Source organism: Abramis brama (assembly GCF_963993115.1).
Source record: "Abramis brama genome assembly, chromosome: 12".
Lineage (NCBI taxonomy): Eukaryota > Metazoa > Chordata > Actinopteri > Cypriniformes > Leuciscidae > Abramis > Abramis brama.
Genome location: NC_139974.1, coordinates 2,497,161 through 2,514,237, shown reverse-complemented (window position 1 = coordinate 2,514,237; position 17,077 = coordinate 2,497,161). Strand labels below are relative to the sequence as shown.

General features: G+C 41.6%; 1 protein-coding gene across 2 annotated transcripts; it reads left to right on the top strand.

Annotated features, from left to right (window-relative positions):
- Positions 1-1,637: 1,637 nt before the first annotated feature.
- LOC311093926 (uncharacterized protein) lies at positions 1,638-9,057 on the top strand. Of its 2 annotated transcripts, none has more exons than XR_014608505.1 (2): positions 1,638-8,526; positions 8,956-9,057. XR_014608505.1 is itself a non-coding variant. In XM_084131598.1 (2 exons), the coding sequence occupies exon 2, from the start codon at positions 2,471-2,473 to the stop codon at positions 8,219-8,221; it is 5,751 nt and encodes a 1,916-aa protein (XP_083987724.1). In that variant the 5' UTR covers positions 1,638-1,891; positions 2,321-2,470; the 3' UTR covers positions 8,222-9,051. The 2 variants fall into 2 exon arrangements, 1 of the variants encoding a protein (XP_083987724.1); XM_084131598.1 differs by having other exon boundaries at positions 1,638-1,891; positions 2,321-9,051.
- The last annotated feature ends 8,020 nt before the right edge of the window (positions 9,058-17,077 follow it).

Below are 17,077 nucleotides of genomic sequence, written 5' to 3'. Positions count from 1 at the left end.
GGCTCCACAAACGGCAACAAAAACAAACTGTGCTCACCCGCACCACGAAACATAACAAACAGAGCTCCAGCCAATAACCGACAAGAAGTGTTGGAGGGTGGGGTTTGCGCGTTTGCGGGGTTAGTGCGCGTGCACATGAGGTGGGTGTGTGGAGGAGAGAGATGAAGAGGGAAGTTTGAATTATGGCCGACACACGACCAAAGAGACGACGTTCCGATGAACAGAACAACTTGCAAGAGGGACAAGGATAAGGAACGCGCGAAGTCCCGAATTTACATCGGAAAAACCTTTGAAATGTGGCGAGACCTCCGCCGGCAGAAGGGATTAGCTACTATCCGACATTCAGTTGCTCTGTTTTTGCAGAACAGGTAACGTTAAATCCACTTTTCTTTCTAAACTGACGTTCATGTTCGCCAAACCAACACAAGGATGTAATTAGCTAGATTTATGCAGTCAGCGTTAACTTTGGTGAATACAACATGTAGCCTACGTTATGTTTCTAGCAGCGATCAATCTCTATTGTAAATGATCAAGCAAATTCACAGTAACGTTAGGGCGACAATTTGTGTAAGTTAAGGGTTGTTTTCATCCACGGTTTGTCGTGAATTTGAATGTTCATTTATAGGCTATTGACAACTTTGACTAAATTGGTTTACAACGCCGCCGTTGTTTATGCTCACTGGGAAACGCGAAGCTAACGTTATCTTGCTATCATTGCGTCCTTGTATGGGAGCTATAGTTATAACCTCAGGTGGCAAAACGATTTTAAGATAATTTTTCTCTTTTTCTGCATTCTGTTCTGCAATATATAAAAGCATTTATCTAACTTGGCGACATTACACATTGAATGAAGTATCAGTAAAACTTAACTTTGTAGTGACTATTTTGACTTTCCTTTATGTCGGAAGGGAGGGGAGGAGGGAGGAGACGGGATGAGGAGGAGGGAGGGTCTAGCCAGCCTCCGTTTTGTTTGACAATAATTCGAATGTCAACAAGAAGAAACGTCTCCCGGGATCGCTTAGACAACCTTTAAAGCCCGTTTTCTCAAAATGACTTTTCTCTCATTCTCCAAGTCTGAAATCTCCACTTCAGTCGCACCGATATACACCAAACCTTCCAGTCTTGTACCTTGTTATATTATGAAGACATTTATAGAGGGATCTGTAAATATATTATTCCTAGCCTGATTTATATAACATTTTATTCCAAAAAACATGGCAAATCATTTTTTAAGGCTATTGGCAGTATATTCTGATTTACAGGATGACAAAAGTAGATATCCATAAATCCCTCTGTAATTTTTTCCCCATCTAATATGTGAACACAATGAAAAAATTATTTTTAACCTGGCTTTATCCAATACTCAGATTTAGTTTTTTTTTTAAATATATGCAAATTAGTGCACATTTAATTAGATATTGCCTAATTTGCATATTTAAACATTAAATTACAGAAAACTTGTAATATATATTTTTTCTCATCTTAATGTAGGTAATCAACTGGGAAAGTTTCATGGTGATATCTGCTAGTTAAAAATGTTACCCTATTCACCTGTAGTGTCTCGCCTTAATGGCAAACTAAATCCAGAAACCCTAATGTTAAATTGATGCACAAGTTGAATGGTGCGTGTAGAAAAGGATGGTCAGTTGCGACCCCTGCTGGACACATTTATCCATTTACATCATACAGAAGGCAGTATAGCGAGAGAGTATTAGATTACGTACTGATCATGCACCGATCATGCAAGCGGACAGCCAATCGGAAAGCAGCTCTGATCTAGCGGCTGCGCTAAGGAACTGTTAGTTTCGTTTTCCACTCTGTTATGGAGGGACGGTTCGTAGTTCACTTTCCTCCTAATTCCTGCCTTATTTGTGTGCGTCAATGACGAAAAGTAAGTGTTTAATTATATTGTATGTTGCTGTTATTGCTGCGTAAGATTATTCAATGGTATTGAGAATATTGTTTTATGTGTAAGTGAAGAGATACGCAGCAGGCTGCGGCCTTGCACGGACGAATGTTTTTCTAAACATACGCGTGTAAACTCAGAGATGTAAATCAGGCCAGTTTAGCTCAGCGCTGTTAATGCGATTGCAACATATTTCTTTTAAATTAACATTACATTATCCGGAAGTGTGATTTGAGATATCTACCCATGTTTATGTATATTTATTTAGTTTATTAAGCTCAGTCAAGTTTAATGAAGCACAGTATGTATGTATATTACATTACAATGTTATGTACTGATGTTTAAATGTGTCAAGGTGATCTTGTTTATTGTAAACTCACTTAATTTATGTATATTTCTCCTTTCTTTGTTTAGACCACACAAACTTGTATAATAAAGCCATTTAATTGGTGTTCCTGTCTCCGTGTCCTTACCGACACTCCATGGCGACGGCCAATTTTACCTAGCAACCAGTCCACCTTTATTACAAGAGTTTGGTCCTTCGAGCCGGATAGGGTCGTTACCATGGCAACCCCTAAGTCTGCCCCTACCTCATCCCAACGTCCACGCAGAGCAGTTCAGAGACCTGCCTACCTAGATGACTACGAGGTCGACTATGCTGGACACCCATCCGGGCAGGTTGTAAGACCTAAAGGGAAGGCAGTGAAGACTTCAACTCCCATCTCATCTCACCAACCCTTTGGAACGACTGGTTTATCAGAGGAATTTATGCTGCAGATGATGGAAATTACAAAGCAGCAAAGCGAGACCGCTAGACGCCAAACAGAGCTCCTGGAGAAAGTCCTGCTACAAAGCACTCCTCAAGCATCTACCCACTCCTCACGAGCATCATCACGGCATCAGACACCTCGGACCCAGATCCTGCAATCAGTGGAGAGGGGACAGCCGAAATCTGATGTAAGCCCTCGTGATGTAAGTGCAGATCCAAGTCTCTGGCCACAGCCTGTCAAACCTTTATCCCCATTCGTTGAGGAGCTTTCCCAGGCTCTGAGAAAAACACAAATTAGAGACAATCTTTTCCAATCACCACCTCTTGTGAGCAGACAGACCACTCTGTCGTCATATCAGTATGCTTCGCCATGCCGTAGCACCAACTCAGATCCAGCCAGAACCCAACTGCGTGATAGAGCAGAGCCATGGATGAAACCGTTGCCTCCGCCACCCGAACAGATACAGAGCCAGCCCACCCAGCCTCCTATCTACCAAGTACCACCCCCAGAGGGTTTTCTGACACACAGTCAGTTTGCTTCAGAGACTGAGCCAATGCCACAAACTTCACACCCAACTACAGCATTCCAGCCTAGGGTTGATGCTGTGTCCTACACCCCTCAATTCTCTTCATACTGGCTTCCAACAGTAGAAGGTCCCACTTTCCCAGACTTCATTAAGGAGGACAGAGCCCAGTATGTAGAACTCAGAATCGCTTTGGACAATCTGCTTCCCCCCCAGTTACCAGAGCATTATAGGTACTCCATTCTCCTGAAACATGTGAAGGTGCCTAATGCACACAGACTGGTTTTAGCACATGCAGAGTCAGTTACGCCGTACACTAATGCTCTGCAAGCCCTCGACAGAAGATATGGCCGGCCCTATCAGTTTGTGTTGAGGGAAATAGAAGCTTTGGAGAACCTACCACCTATCCGTGCTGGTGATGAGCGGGCATTCGATGATTTCTCCCTCAGAGTCCAAGCCATAGTTGGCATGCTCAAAGCCCTTAAGGGGGATGGTATTGAAGAATTGCACAGCGGGTCAAATGTGAAACGTCTTTTGAACCGCCTTCCTCGTTCACAACAAACCCAATTCAGGAGGCATCACCTCAAAAGGAACCCAGATAAGACTAAGTTCTCCCTCCTTGAGTTTGCAGATTGGCTGCAGCTGGAAGCCAACTGTATGGAGTTTGATCCAATTGAGGAGACCAGAGCCACAAAACGAGATCAAAGAGCAGCAATTCGGGGACAGAGCAAACAAACCACCATACTGCATGGCGTAGAGCAAAGGCAGGGCATAGAACCAACAACCAAGTCCAAGTCGGTTCACCCCAAAGTATCTACCAAGTCTAAAGTTATCTGCCCATATTGCAGCGCAGAACATTACCTCAGCCAGTGTACCACATTTACAGCATTAACCAAGGAGCAAATGGTTTGTTGGATTAAAGACAATAAACGCTGCTGGAAATGTGCACGATCCCATATGGCCAAAGACTGTGACCTAAAGAGGCCTTGCTACCTTTGTCAAGCTAAGCACCTCTCCGTGCTTCACGACATCAACCAAAGGAAGGGTGAGGTCACCAATGGAAACAGTAGTCTTTACAACTCCACCACAGAGACTCTCTATCTAGACCAACCTCGCTGCGGTGGGAAAGTATTCCTGAAAGTTGTTAAGGTTACCATCCATTACCAGCAGAAAGTTTTGGATACCTTTGCTGTACTCGATGATGGCTCAGAACGAACCATTCTGCTTGCCACAGCTGCACAGCACCTTGGTTTGAAGGGTAAGCCAGAACAACTGAATTTACGGACAGTGCATCAAGACATCAGGACATTGCCTGGCACTTCTGTAACCTTCAGCATATCCACCCCAAGTAACCCCAGGGAAAGGTTCATTATTCAGGGGGCCTTTACTGCAGACCAATTCGGACTGGCAGAGTATACCTACCCAGTGAGTACCCTGCAGGAGAAGTACCGACACCTCAGAGGTATACCCATAGCACCTCTGGTCAAAGCTCGTCCCCTACTGCTTATTGGTTCAGATCACACTGAGCTCATCACCCCAATTGAACCAGTGCGACTGGGTCCACCCGGAGGTCCCGCCGCAGTCAGAACACGCCTTGGCTGGACCTTGCAAGGCCCCTCCAAACATCTCCATGATCAACTCTCAGTCTCGCAGTGTCTGTTTACATCTAACTGCTCACCATCTGCAGAGCTGTACCGCCAAGTTGAACGGTTATGGCAGTTAGATATTCTGCCTTATCGCAGTGAAAAGACGATAGTAAGGTCACAACAAGACCAAGAAGCGCTGAATATGCTGGAGACACAGACAGTGCGGGTGAAAGTAGAAGGAGTTGACCGATACGCCACACCACTTCTGAGAGTTAAGACCATGCCTCTGCTACAAGCTCCGAAGGAAGCAGTGATGTGTCACCTCCGTAACATCGAACGCCGACTAGCCAAAGACCCGCCTTTAGCTAACAAGTACCAGGAAGAGATTCAAAAATTGGAGAATGCTGGTTATGTCACTAAAATTACTCCTCAAGAAGCCGCTCTGTATACGGAATCCTGGTATTTGCCCCACCATATTGTAACCCACAACGGAAAACACAGAGTGGTATTCAATTGCTCGTACACCTACAAGGGGGAAAATCTAAACAAGCAGCTGTTACCTGGACCTACATTGGGCCCCTCTCTTCTTGGAGTGTTAATTCGCTTCAGAGAACATCAAGTCGCCATCAGTGGAGACATCAAAGGAATGTTCCACCAGGTCCGACTGCTTCCCCAAGATAAACCCCTTCTGCGGTTCTTATGGCGGGACCTACAATCTGAAAACCCACCAGATGTGTACGAGTGGCGGGTCCTTCCATTTGGCACAACCTGTAGCCCCTGTTGTGCGACATTTGCAGTTCAGCGACACGTTTTCACTCATAGCCAGCAGGGTGATAAGATGCGACAGTCAGTTGAACGGTGCTTTTATGTCGACAACTGTTTACAGAGCACTGCATCTCCAGTTGAGGCCCGTGAGTTGATCGATGGATTAAGGTCCCTGCTGGCGTCGGGCGGGTTTGAAATCCGTCAATGGGCGAGCAACAAAGCCTCAGTGGTTAACCATCTCCCAAAAGAGGCCAGATCAGAGAACACAGAGTTGTGGATTTCTCAAAATCAATTAGATCCAAAAGAAATGACCCTGGGATTAAGCTGGCATTGCATACCAGACACACTCCATTACCGTCATCGCTTGCTCTCCTATCATGAAGTCACAATGAGAAACATCTACAGAGTCCTCGCCAGTCAGTATGACCCTCTGGGCTACATAATCCCCTTCACCACCAGGGCTAAAGTGCTAGTGCGGCAGTTATGGGTAAAGGAACGAGAATGGGACGACCCCCTTCTCCCTTCTGAACAGCTTAAGGCCTGGCAAAGATGGGAAACAGAACTAGAGCACCTACCATTGATCACCATGCCTCGGTGTTATGTATCAGCTGCACTAGATGTTCCAGAGGCAGAACGAGAACTCCACATATTCTGTGATGCCTCTGAGGCAGTCTACGGGTCAGTAGCATACCTTCGTACTGACTACCAAGGACAGGTTGAGTTGGCGTTCATCCATGCCAGATCTAGAGTAGCTCCGAAAAGGCAACAATCAGTACCTAGACTTGAGCTCTGCGCCGCTCTCACTGGAGCACAGTTAGCCAAGCTACTCCATAATGAGCTCTCATTAGAGATCAGGAATACATTCTTGTGGAGTGACTCAACAACAGTACTCACCTGGCTAACATCAGAATCCTGCAGATTTAAAGTTTTTGTAGGAACCAGAGTATCTGAGATACAAGAACTTACTGAAGGTCACAGCTGGCGCTATGTAGATTCAGGAAACAATGTCGCTGATGACATTACACGTGGCAAAACCCTGCTCGAGTTATCCCAACCCACTAGATGGAGTAAGGGGCCAGAATTTCTCTACCTACCACCTGAATCATGGCCAGAAAGTCCTGCCATTGGTATAAATGAGGACCCCACTGAGCTCCGTGCTACAAAATTTTGTGGCCTCACTTCAGTTGATCCAGGATTATCACTGCCAGATCCTAAGCAGTTCTCAACCTTTGAGGAACTCCTAGAGGTTACTTGCAGGTCCATGCACGGGGCGGCGGGGAAAATTGATGAGCCGAGAGCATTGGAGTACGAACAGGCTGAGAGAAGCTTATTGAGACAAGTCCAGTTAGACAGTTTCCCCACAGAGTATCATGCTCTCAAAACTGGTAAGCCTATCCCTTCATCCAGCCGTTTACTCACATTATCACCGGAGCTGGATGAAACAACTGCACTCATCCACGTGGGAGGACGTCTGCGCCGAGCCACCCACTTAAGCTACAATACAGTGCATCCAATCGTCTTAGACCCAAAGCACCCTATCACTCACCTTCTGATAAAGAAATACGATACCAAACTCTGCCACCCTGGTCCAGAAAGGGTCTTCGCAGAAATGAGAAGATATTACTGGATCCTCCGAGGAAGAGAGGCAATACGCCGCCATCAGCGTACCTGTGTTGAATGCCAAAGATGGAGGGCTAAACCGAACATTCCAAAGATGGCAGAACTCCCTCCCGCCAGACTCCGCCTCATGAAACCAGCCTTCTATTCTACAGGGGTGGATTGCTTCGGCCCATTCCTGATAAAACGAGGGAGGAGTAATGAAAAGAGGTGGGGAATAGTATTCAAATGCATGACTACCCGCTGTGTTCACTTGGATTTGCTGAGTAACATGGACACAGACTCATTTTTAATGGCTCTGCGGCGCATGGTCGCTCGACGTGGGACCCCCGCTGAAATCCTGGCGGATCAGGGCACCAATTTCCGAGGCGGTGATAAAGAGTTACAGACAGCTTTCACTGCCATGAGCCCACATCTCCAAACCCAGTTAGCAAATCAGAAGATCCAGTTTAACTACAACCCCCCAAACGCCCCACATTTCGGAGGTATGTGGGAGCGTGAAATCCGCTCAGTTAAAAGTGCCCTACATACCACCGTAGGATCCCAAACTCTGACAGAGGAAGTCCTCAGAACACTTCTTGTAGAGGTTGAGGCCATACTCAATGCAAAACCACTGGGGTATGTCTCCTCTGATGTGGCGGATCCAGATCCGGTGACCCCAAACTACCTGTTGATGGGGCGGCCTGATGCATCACTGCCTCAGGTTGTCTACCCAGAATCTGAGATTCTTAGTCGGAAAAGATGGCGGCACTCACAAGTAATGGCAGATCAGTTTTGGACAAGTTTTATTAAGAATTACTTGCCCGCTCTGCAACCACGTCAAAAATGGATGAGTGACTCTGACAATCTCACACCTGGAACTGTTGTGATGATAATAGACCACCAACTCCCTCGAGGTCTGTGGCCTGTTGGCAAAGTAATAACCACATACCCTGGATCAGATGGTCGTGTTCGTTCAGCAAAGATTGAAGTAAAAAACAAACTCTACCATCGACCAGTGGCTCGTCTCATTACACTGCCTGCCATCCCAGATGATGACCCTACAACAGACTAGGAAGATGAAAAGTACATTTGCACAACAAATGTAGGGGCGGCTGTAGAAAAGGATGGTCAGTTGCGACCCCTGCTGGACACATTTATCCATTTACATCATACAGAAGGCAGTATAGCGAGAGAGTATTAGATTACGTACTGATCATGCACCGATCATGCAAGCGGACAGCCAATCGGAAAGCAGCTCTGATCTAGCGGCTGCGCTAAGGAACTGTTAGTTTCGTTTTCCACTCTGTTATGGAGGGACGGTTCGTAGTTCACTTTCCTCCTAATTCCTGCCTTATTTGTGTGCGTCAATGACGAAAAGTAAGTGTTTAATTATATTGTATGTTGCTGTTATTGCTGCGTAAGATTATTCAATGGTATTGAGAATATTGTTTTATGTGTAAGTGAAGAGATACGCAGCAGGCTGCGGCCTTGCACGGACGAATGTTTTTCTAAACATACGCGTGTAAACTCAGAGATGTAAATCAGGCCAGTTTAGCTCAGCGCTGTTAATGCGATTGCAACATATTTCTTTTAAATTAACATTACATTATCCGGAAGTGTGATTTGAGATATCTACCCATGTTTATGTATATTTATTTAGTTTATTAAGCTCAGTCAAGTTTAATGAAGCACAGTATGTATGTATATTACATTACAATGTTATGTACTGATGTTTAAATGTGTCAAGGTGATCTTGTTTATTGTAAACTCACTTAATTTATGTATATTTCTCCTTTCTTTGTTTAGACCACACAAACTTGTATAATAAAGCCATTTAATTGGTGTTCCTGTCTCCGTGTCCTTACCGACACTCCATGGCGACGGCCAATTTTACCTAGCAACCAGTCCACCTTTATTACAGTGCGTCAAATAACAAAGATTGTTTCAGCAGGAAACGCCAGGGCGGATGCGGCAGCAAAGGCACGACAGCAGACAAAACCAGGGCAGAATGTGCCCGATATAATAATGGCTGTGGATGAAGTTGGCTAAACACCCTGGCCTGGGCTATTATTGTGGCAGAAAGAAACAGTGCCTAACTTTGCGCAGCGTCTAACTTAAAACTTTCATTTTGCAGGATGTCAGGATGGATTGAATCAAACTGATTCTGTATTGTTTTGTTAACATGAGCAAAATGGGTTGAATGTTTTTCAGGGGAACGAGGACCCTGAGTGCTATTCAGTGAGCAACATTATCTGGTGACAATATCAGGGTTTCCGCGGGGTCTTAAAAAGTCTGAAATTCTGAACTTTAAATTTAAGGCCTTAAAAAGCCTTAAAAACGGCCGGATTTTCATCCTAGGTCTTAAATTTAATTTAGTCAGGTCTAAAAAAGTGTTTGCCCTCGTTCATTTCCAGAAACGCTGGCCACAGAAAGTTATTACAAAGTAGCAAATAAGTATGGAGTTGTAGCCTATAAAGCGGAGCCGTAGAGCAGGGTCTCCCACACGCCGCTCGCGAGCTCCAGTCGCTCGTGGCCTGATATGAGCTAGCTCGCCAGTAGGGCTGGGTATTGACACAAATTTCACAATTCGATTCGATTTCGATTCACAAGCTTGCAATTCGATTCGATTTCGATTACGATTCGATTCGATTCAATATCGATTATTTTGGATATCAGGTACAATACATTGCAAATTTTCTCAAGGAAAACAAATCTCTTAACTATTGTAAACTATGGGAGTCAGTTGTAGCCTATAGGCTTCATTAGCCTACTATAATATTGAAGGTAAAAAATAACTGATTTGTATACAAACACTTAAAATACACTTATTTATTTTTATAATAATAAAGTTATATTAAATTATATACAAATTGAAATGGAGGCTGTCATAAAAAAAACTTTCCAGATTTATTCAAACATGCATTAAATATTGAAGAACATTAAAAATTATAATGAATATGTAATATGGTGCATATATTTAACAAAATGCTACTCTCTAATTTTTCTAGCTGACTAACGAGTTTATGGTCACTGGATATGGTTTTTCTGAGGTAAATGTGACGTTACATGACATTGTTTACTAACGTCTTTCCACGGTTGAAACACTGATTGAGCGATTCCATGTGACGATACGGACTTCGATAAGTTGTACTCTACCTTTTAACACACTTTCAGATGCTCATTCATGTTTATTTCGCGCTGTAACGGATATTATTAAGGCGGAAGAGAAGAGTGTGTGCGCTCCGCGCTGCTGCTTCTCTTGAGCTGAGCAAGAGCGATCTCACGCCACAGCGCCAAAACGGTATTTATGTTTTTGAATTTCATAAGAAAATGGACGTAATTTGAAATCTGAGACTTTGTTTCATATTAATAATAACAAAGCACAAAGATTATTGCGATTTATTGAATGGGAATGCGTGCAACAATGTTCCATTCATTCATCACTGAAAACAGGATGACTAATCGATTCTTGGGATTTAAGAATCGATATCGTTTCGTAAAAATGAGAATCGATTAAAATCGAGAAATCGATATTTTTTACCCAGCCCTACTCGCCAGAGGCCGTTCACATATCGCGTCTTTTGCACGCTCAAGTTTGTTCAAATGTAGGCGCGCGGCAAGCTCATAACTGAAGCAACACGCTAATTATTTTACCAGACGCAACGAGATGAAATAAATCTAAACTTTTCCGAATGCAAACGCACCGCAGGTCATGTGACAGGAACCAACCAATCACCCCTTTCCATAACAACATTGAAAGCTCAGTCAACATGAAGGATGGGGGTGCACCCAAACACTACTAATAAATATAAGCTAATGTGTAAATGTCAGTAATTTATCTTTTTTGACTCATTCTTTTTTATAAAGGCTGAAATATGAGGTTTATCTTTGTATAAAACCTTTTTTGTCAAAACTTTATTTGAACTTGTACATGTTAGACACTCTTTTAAAATCTGGCCATCATTTCTAATGGTATTTTAATGGTTACGTAAACAAAAAGTGCATATTGATGCTAATCAATTTGTTATTTGCTGTTTTTCGACATAAAACTTGTTGAATTGACTTCATTCTGTAGTATTAGTACTTTTTGAACAGGATTCTGTGATAACCGTGATCATTTTGGTCACTTTAATCATCTCATCATTTCCTCTCTAGTTATGATCAGCTGTGCACCTTCGCTGCCGCCACATGGCATCACGGTGGAAGCGCGCGGTAAACTGAAAGATGATCCCTCTGGGTTTGTCGCTGCTTGCTTGTTTACGCTCAAGTCGATGTACGGTATCGACAGTGTGTGGAAGTGTGTCCTCTGCTTCTGGGAAAAGCTGCTGGCAGACCTGGATAACCCTCTCCCGAACATCCTCCCTCTCTTTTTCAGGGATCCCGTAGAGTCTCAGAGTCCAGCGGCGTGTGTATCCTTCGAGATGAGAGAAACGCTGTTCATGCTCAGATGAAATCGCCTCAGTCTTCTTCACTTGTGTCTCCGCTACACCGAGCTTACCTTTAACACCTTTAACTTCAGCACATGCAAACTCAACGGCTGTCTTCACGTCGGCGATCTGTGTTTTCGTTAACGGCCTCTTTCATGCTCGCGATCGCTCGTTCTTTGAGTTGTGAGAGGACATTAGCGGTATCGGTGTTTTCCATCTTCCGCTGTTTTATAACAGGAGACTTGCATGGCGTTTCAGGGAGAGGAGGGAAAACTACTTCAGCATAATATCTGCACAGTCTATCTCTGACTCGAGGTAATCATGTAAATTGTCACTCAAAAGTTTGTTTGAGACTCGCTTTTCTGTTGATGTAGCTTTAGCAGGATTAGCTTTGGCTTGACATACATTCTTGTTCTTTTTTCAGATTTTCCCATTTTCAATCACTATAATCGTAGTAAAAGCCTCGTATGCACCAGAAGAAAGATAAACAGTCTTTCTTACCGCACTACAAATTTGCGGAGCTCTTCAAAGCACATACAGTCAGAGCGCCATCTTGGCCACCCCCCCCATTTTCTTGTCATACTCCATGATATTACAATAAAAATGTGTTTATATATATATATAAGGTTCTTTATTGGCATCAATGGTTCCATGAAGAGCCATAAAAAGGTTCTTTATGATGGAAAAGTGTTTTTGATCATTAAAATGTTCTAGAAAAAATGGTTCTTCTAAGATATGTTCACTGAAAGGTTCTTCGCCCCAAAAATGACTCATGATTGTACAGAGCGATGAACTTTTTGGCTTTTGCTTTGATAACTTATATTGCTGAACTCAGAACTAGAGTCGTGAGAAAATGAAACACAATGAAGAATAACATCGACTCTCGCCTGTGATCTCCACTTCTTCTGGCGGCTCTGGGACAGAGTTATATTTCTCTGTCAGCTAATCTGAAGATATTTTACACATGTGATCACTTTATCAAACACAGAGAGAAGTTCATTAAGACTAAAGAATATTATAGTTTCAATATTATTATAGCAGCAAACCTCTCCTCAACAACACATGATCTGAGGAATAACTCGTGTCTGGAGCTCAAAGATGAAGATGAAGGTTCTTCATGATCCATGAATCACAAAACTGTTCACATTGTGTGCATGTGTGTGTGAGTGTGTTACATATAGACTGTGTGTTTGTTTGTTTGTTTGTTTGTTTGTTTGTTAGATAAGGAATGGCTGGAGAGTGAATGTCCTTTCCAAGGATCGCCACCTTGACGTGGTGGAAAGGCTTGTGTGTTCCTGTGATCCCAAGAGTGAGTAATTCTGGAGCTTTTACTCCAGTCTGACTGACTTAAGGCTGAGGTTCCAGACTAAGTGTTCCAGACTAAGTGCGATCCAAATGGGCATTAACTAAATAAAATAATTTTTGAAGCATAATTACTTGATTTTGTCTTTCTTGATCAACACACACATTCAGACACACTCACTAACACACACACGTTTAAATGAAGGAGTAATTAGTAATTTCATCTTTATACGTTGTTCTGATGCAGAGAATATAGGTCTTGTAAAACGGTTGCTTGTGAACTGGGGAGCAAACATCTTATTTTTTGGGTAATTTAATAAATTCAAGTTTTTTATTAAGGAACAGGACTTGTTCAACAGTGTGAAGGCTAAGTCTATTTCTTTTTTTATTTACTACTACCGAAGGGCACGACACTCGAAACCTGCTCAGGGTTCACGCTATTTTTGAATCTGAATACGAAGCAGTCACGTGACTGTGTGGGGAAACAAAGCTTCAGACGTCACGGATCACGTGGTTATGGCAAAACGAATCAAGCTCCGATACACTGCTTCAGTGTGTGATGGTTTTGTTTTTTTGATACAAGCTTCGAAGCCTCGGTGCCGAACGTCACATCACTATGGATTACCCTTTCATTAAAACACTGCATTTGGATCCTCAACCTCATGTCTCGGAGCAGTTCGTTACATCACGTGATCTACATGTGCCACACTGATTTGTCAATAGGGGTTATGCGCAACATACTTCCGGGTTCTACAAAACAGATATAACTATATCCGGTGTGGTATAGTATTCAGTCACTCTATAGTAATGGGTCCGGGCTGAGGACCCAAGCAATCCGATTGGTTCAAGCACGTTTTATGGGTAATCGCTTTAGTGCCTGGTTACAAATCATACAAAATCACTTTATTATAGAAGACGTTTGTACTACGTTATAACGAGTCATTATGTATTTAATGTATTTTAAATTATACGTTTCATATACTAGTATTTAACAGAAGCTATAGATTGTGAAATTAAACATTTCTCGTTGTTAGTGTGTTTTTTTTAGTTAGCTTAGATAGTAGCATAGCATACAGCTAACGTTATCCGGTGATCGTGCTATGAGCTTTACCTGATATTACTGCACTCATACTGCCTTACCGTATCACGAGAACAGATTTAGATCAGGCATACTACTGGCATACTAATTGGGTCCTCAACCCGGACCCATTACTATAGAGTGACCGAATACTATAGAGTGACTGAATACTATACCACACCGGTCGTCAGCTACTGAGGTAAACACAGCGTAGGAATGGCGACCTTTTATAGCCGGTGTTTACAGGAGCTACCCATTCTATCCATCTCAGATGTACATCGTATTGCCAAACGGACTTCCAGAGCCCCGAGTACTCCGTTAGATAAAGGATTTAAGTTTTTACGCCTCCTCATTTATTCATGATTATGAAGGCATGTTAGTTAGTATATGTAGCTTTTGCTAATGGCACCCGATGTAGAGTTAGCTAACTATCAGTAAGTTAGTTTAGACTTGTATGCTATCATAGTAGTTTAACCTTTTATATTTGCTTGCAGACGATTAAAACAATCAAATGAAGACTGCATTTTATTTTTTTATAAAAAAAAATTCTGATACTGAAGCATTCGTGACATTTTAACTAAAACAGAAATAAGAATTGTATTCTTAAAAAAGCGCAAAATAAGTTACCTCAGAGATCACCAACCGCTGCAGATGCGTACGGTAATGCAAACCGCAAATGTTTATACCTGTTTTCCGGTTCGAACGTTGGGCGTTCCGCATAACCCCTATTGTGTATAAACACTAGTTTAGCGACACGTGAGATTATTTGTATTTTCTGGTTTGTAGTAAGAGTTTATTTAGGGCGTCTTCGATGCTGAAGATCTTTTGTTTTAATTTGGGGTTTTTGGTGAATGTTGATTTCAGTTAGATTAGAAATGTATTTTGTTTATATATAGTAAGATTGGTTTTTGTTTCTTTCTTTGATTTGACACGGTCTAGTTCTTTTCTCTTTTCCTCGTTCTATTGTGAACCTTTTCCTTGGTCTGTTGTATAGGACTAGATGTTGATATCCCTCAATAAGCACTTGGGGCACCGATGGAACTCTGTGGGATGGTCAAATGAGTGAGGGCAGCCTTTGGGTTATCAAGTGGGCGCCCTCCTCCTCCTGGCGTAGGCCTATTGATGATTTCTGGTGTGGTTGTGTTTTTCATTTAAAAAAATATTGGTATGCATTTGTTTTGAACTGTTGTTTGGCAAATATACTTGGATGTGGTTCCCCCTTATTTTTTGTGTTTCATTTTGTCTTTAATTTGAAGCGTTACAATGGAAAGCTGGAAATTTCCATCAATGGCGGGGAAAGAGTTAATAGAGAGTCATGAACAAAATATTACAATAATAGATTACCACAAATTAGTTAAAAGTAATGTAATAGAATAGAACAGAGATAATAGAATTGAGACAAGCATTAATATAGTTAATTTGACAGATAAACCTCACATAGAAAGATCTAGTTAGTTCTTTCTCTCTCTCCATCCAGACATTAATGCTGTACCTCAGATCAGTTGATTTCACTGGTTTGTCCAGAACGGTCACTCTTCATGCACACACAGCTGGACTCTGAGTTTCATCTCTGACGGCTGAATCGACTTATAATATAATACAGTTAATCATTCATATAGAAGATTTAATGTGAAGTTAGCAATAGATTAAAGACAGCATATGAGAATGTATATTCTGCAACTGAACATGAAAACATGATTAACCATTTTATTACTGAAAGGTGTCCATAGATTATGAGTTCAAATTAAAAAAATAGATTTTCATGTAACATTTAAAAGTGGCGATGTATCATTGCTTAAAAGGCAATAGATGATTTAATTGTGAATGTTACTATAATCAAAGACATTTGTACATGTTTGGTGGGCTGAATTACTCAAATTAAGTCATTAAATAAATATTATATACGGAGATGTTTGTAGTAGAGCGTTTGCAGTATAAATGTCACTTCTGTAGAAACAAAAGTCAAGTCACCGTTATTTATACAGCGCTTTTTACAATACAGATGTTTTCAAAGCAGCTTTACAGTGATAACAGGAAAATAATGCAACAAAGTTTGTTCCTGCTGTACAACAGATCTAGAAGAAAATACTGTCATAGTCCAGCTTAAGTAAGTTCAGTGTTGATTCATTTCTGTTGTAAAAAGGTTATTACTTTAGTTCATTTATCTATACAGCCGCTCTGGAGAAAACCGTGATGTCATCGTCCAGCTCAGGTCAGTTCTCATATAATGGTGTCAGATCAGATCAATAATATTGTTGAATATTAAGTGTCCTCAACTAAGCAAGCCAGAGGCGACAGTGGCAGGAACTCAAACTCCATCAGTGACAGAATGGAGAAGAAAACCTTGGCAGAAACCAGACTCAGTCGCTCAGTTCTCCTCTGACCAACGAGCAAACAGTGTATGATTATGATTCAGGCATTACAGGTCAGAGGTCAGATTGGATCGGAATATTCAAAATATTTATACAGTTCATCTGGTTGAAGGTTTCCTTGTTTGACTTTGGATGAAGGATTGGATCATTCTATAAGTTACACACATGTGTGTGTGATGATCACTGTGGGTTTGTGTCTGTGGGTCTGTTGAATGTGATTGTGTCTGTAGAGGCTCTTTATTCTCCATCAGCTGATCCAGAGAAGGTCAGACTAACATCTAAACCTGTTAGTAAAACATAGACAGTCAAACGTGTGCGGCATTATTGCATTATCAACTTTAGAACAACTAAAATAAACTACTTAGATGATTAAGTGAAACATTATAATATAATACTGAGATACACGATTGTTAAAGCTTATCTATAATCCTGTATGACTGTCCTCTTTCTGTGTCACTGGGTCAGTTTTATTTATGATAAAGAATCTAGTGATAAATATTTACCATTATCTTTTATTGCAATTAACATTGACAATGATATTGAAAACAATATATTGAATTGTTTGAAATAAAAAGAAACTTGAAGATATTTGATTGTTGCTATAAACTATAATGAAAAAATAAATGAATTAAACTCTTATTAAACATGTTTATAGTGAGTAATTCACCATCACAATGAAAGTAAACTAAGAAACTAAATTAACTTTCAATTAAAATATGAACAGTTTTAATCATCACTACTCACAGAAG

Excerpts from the sequence above, each read along its gene's own strand:
- LOC311093926 (XM_084131598.1), top strand. The coding sequence starts at position 2,471 with ATGGCAACCCCTAAGTCTGCCCCTACCTCATCCCAACGTCCACGCAGA.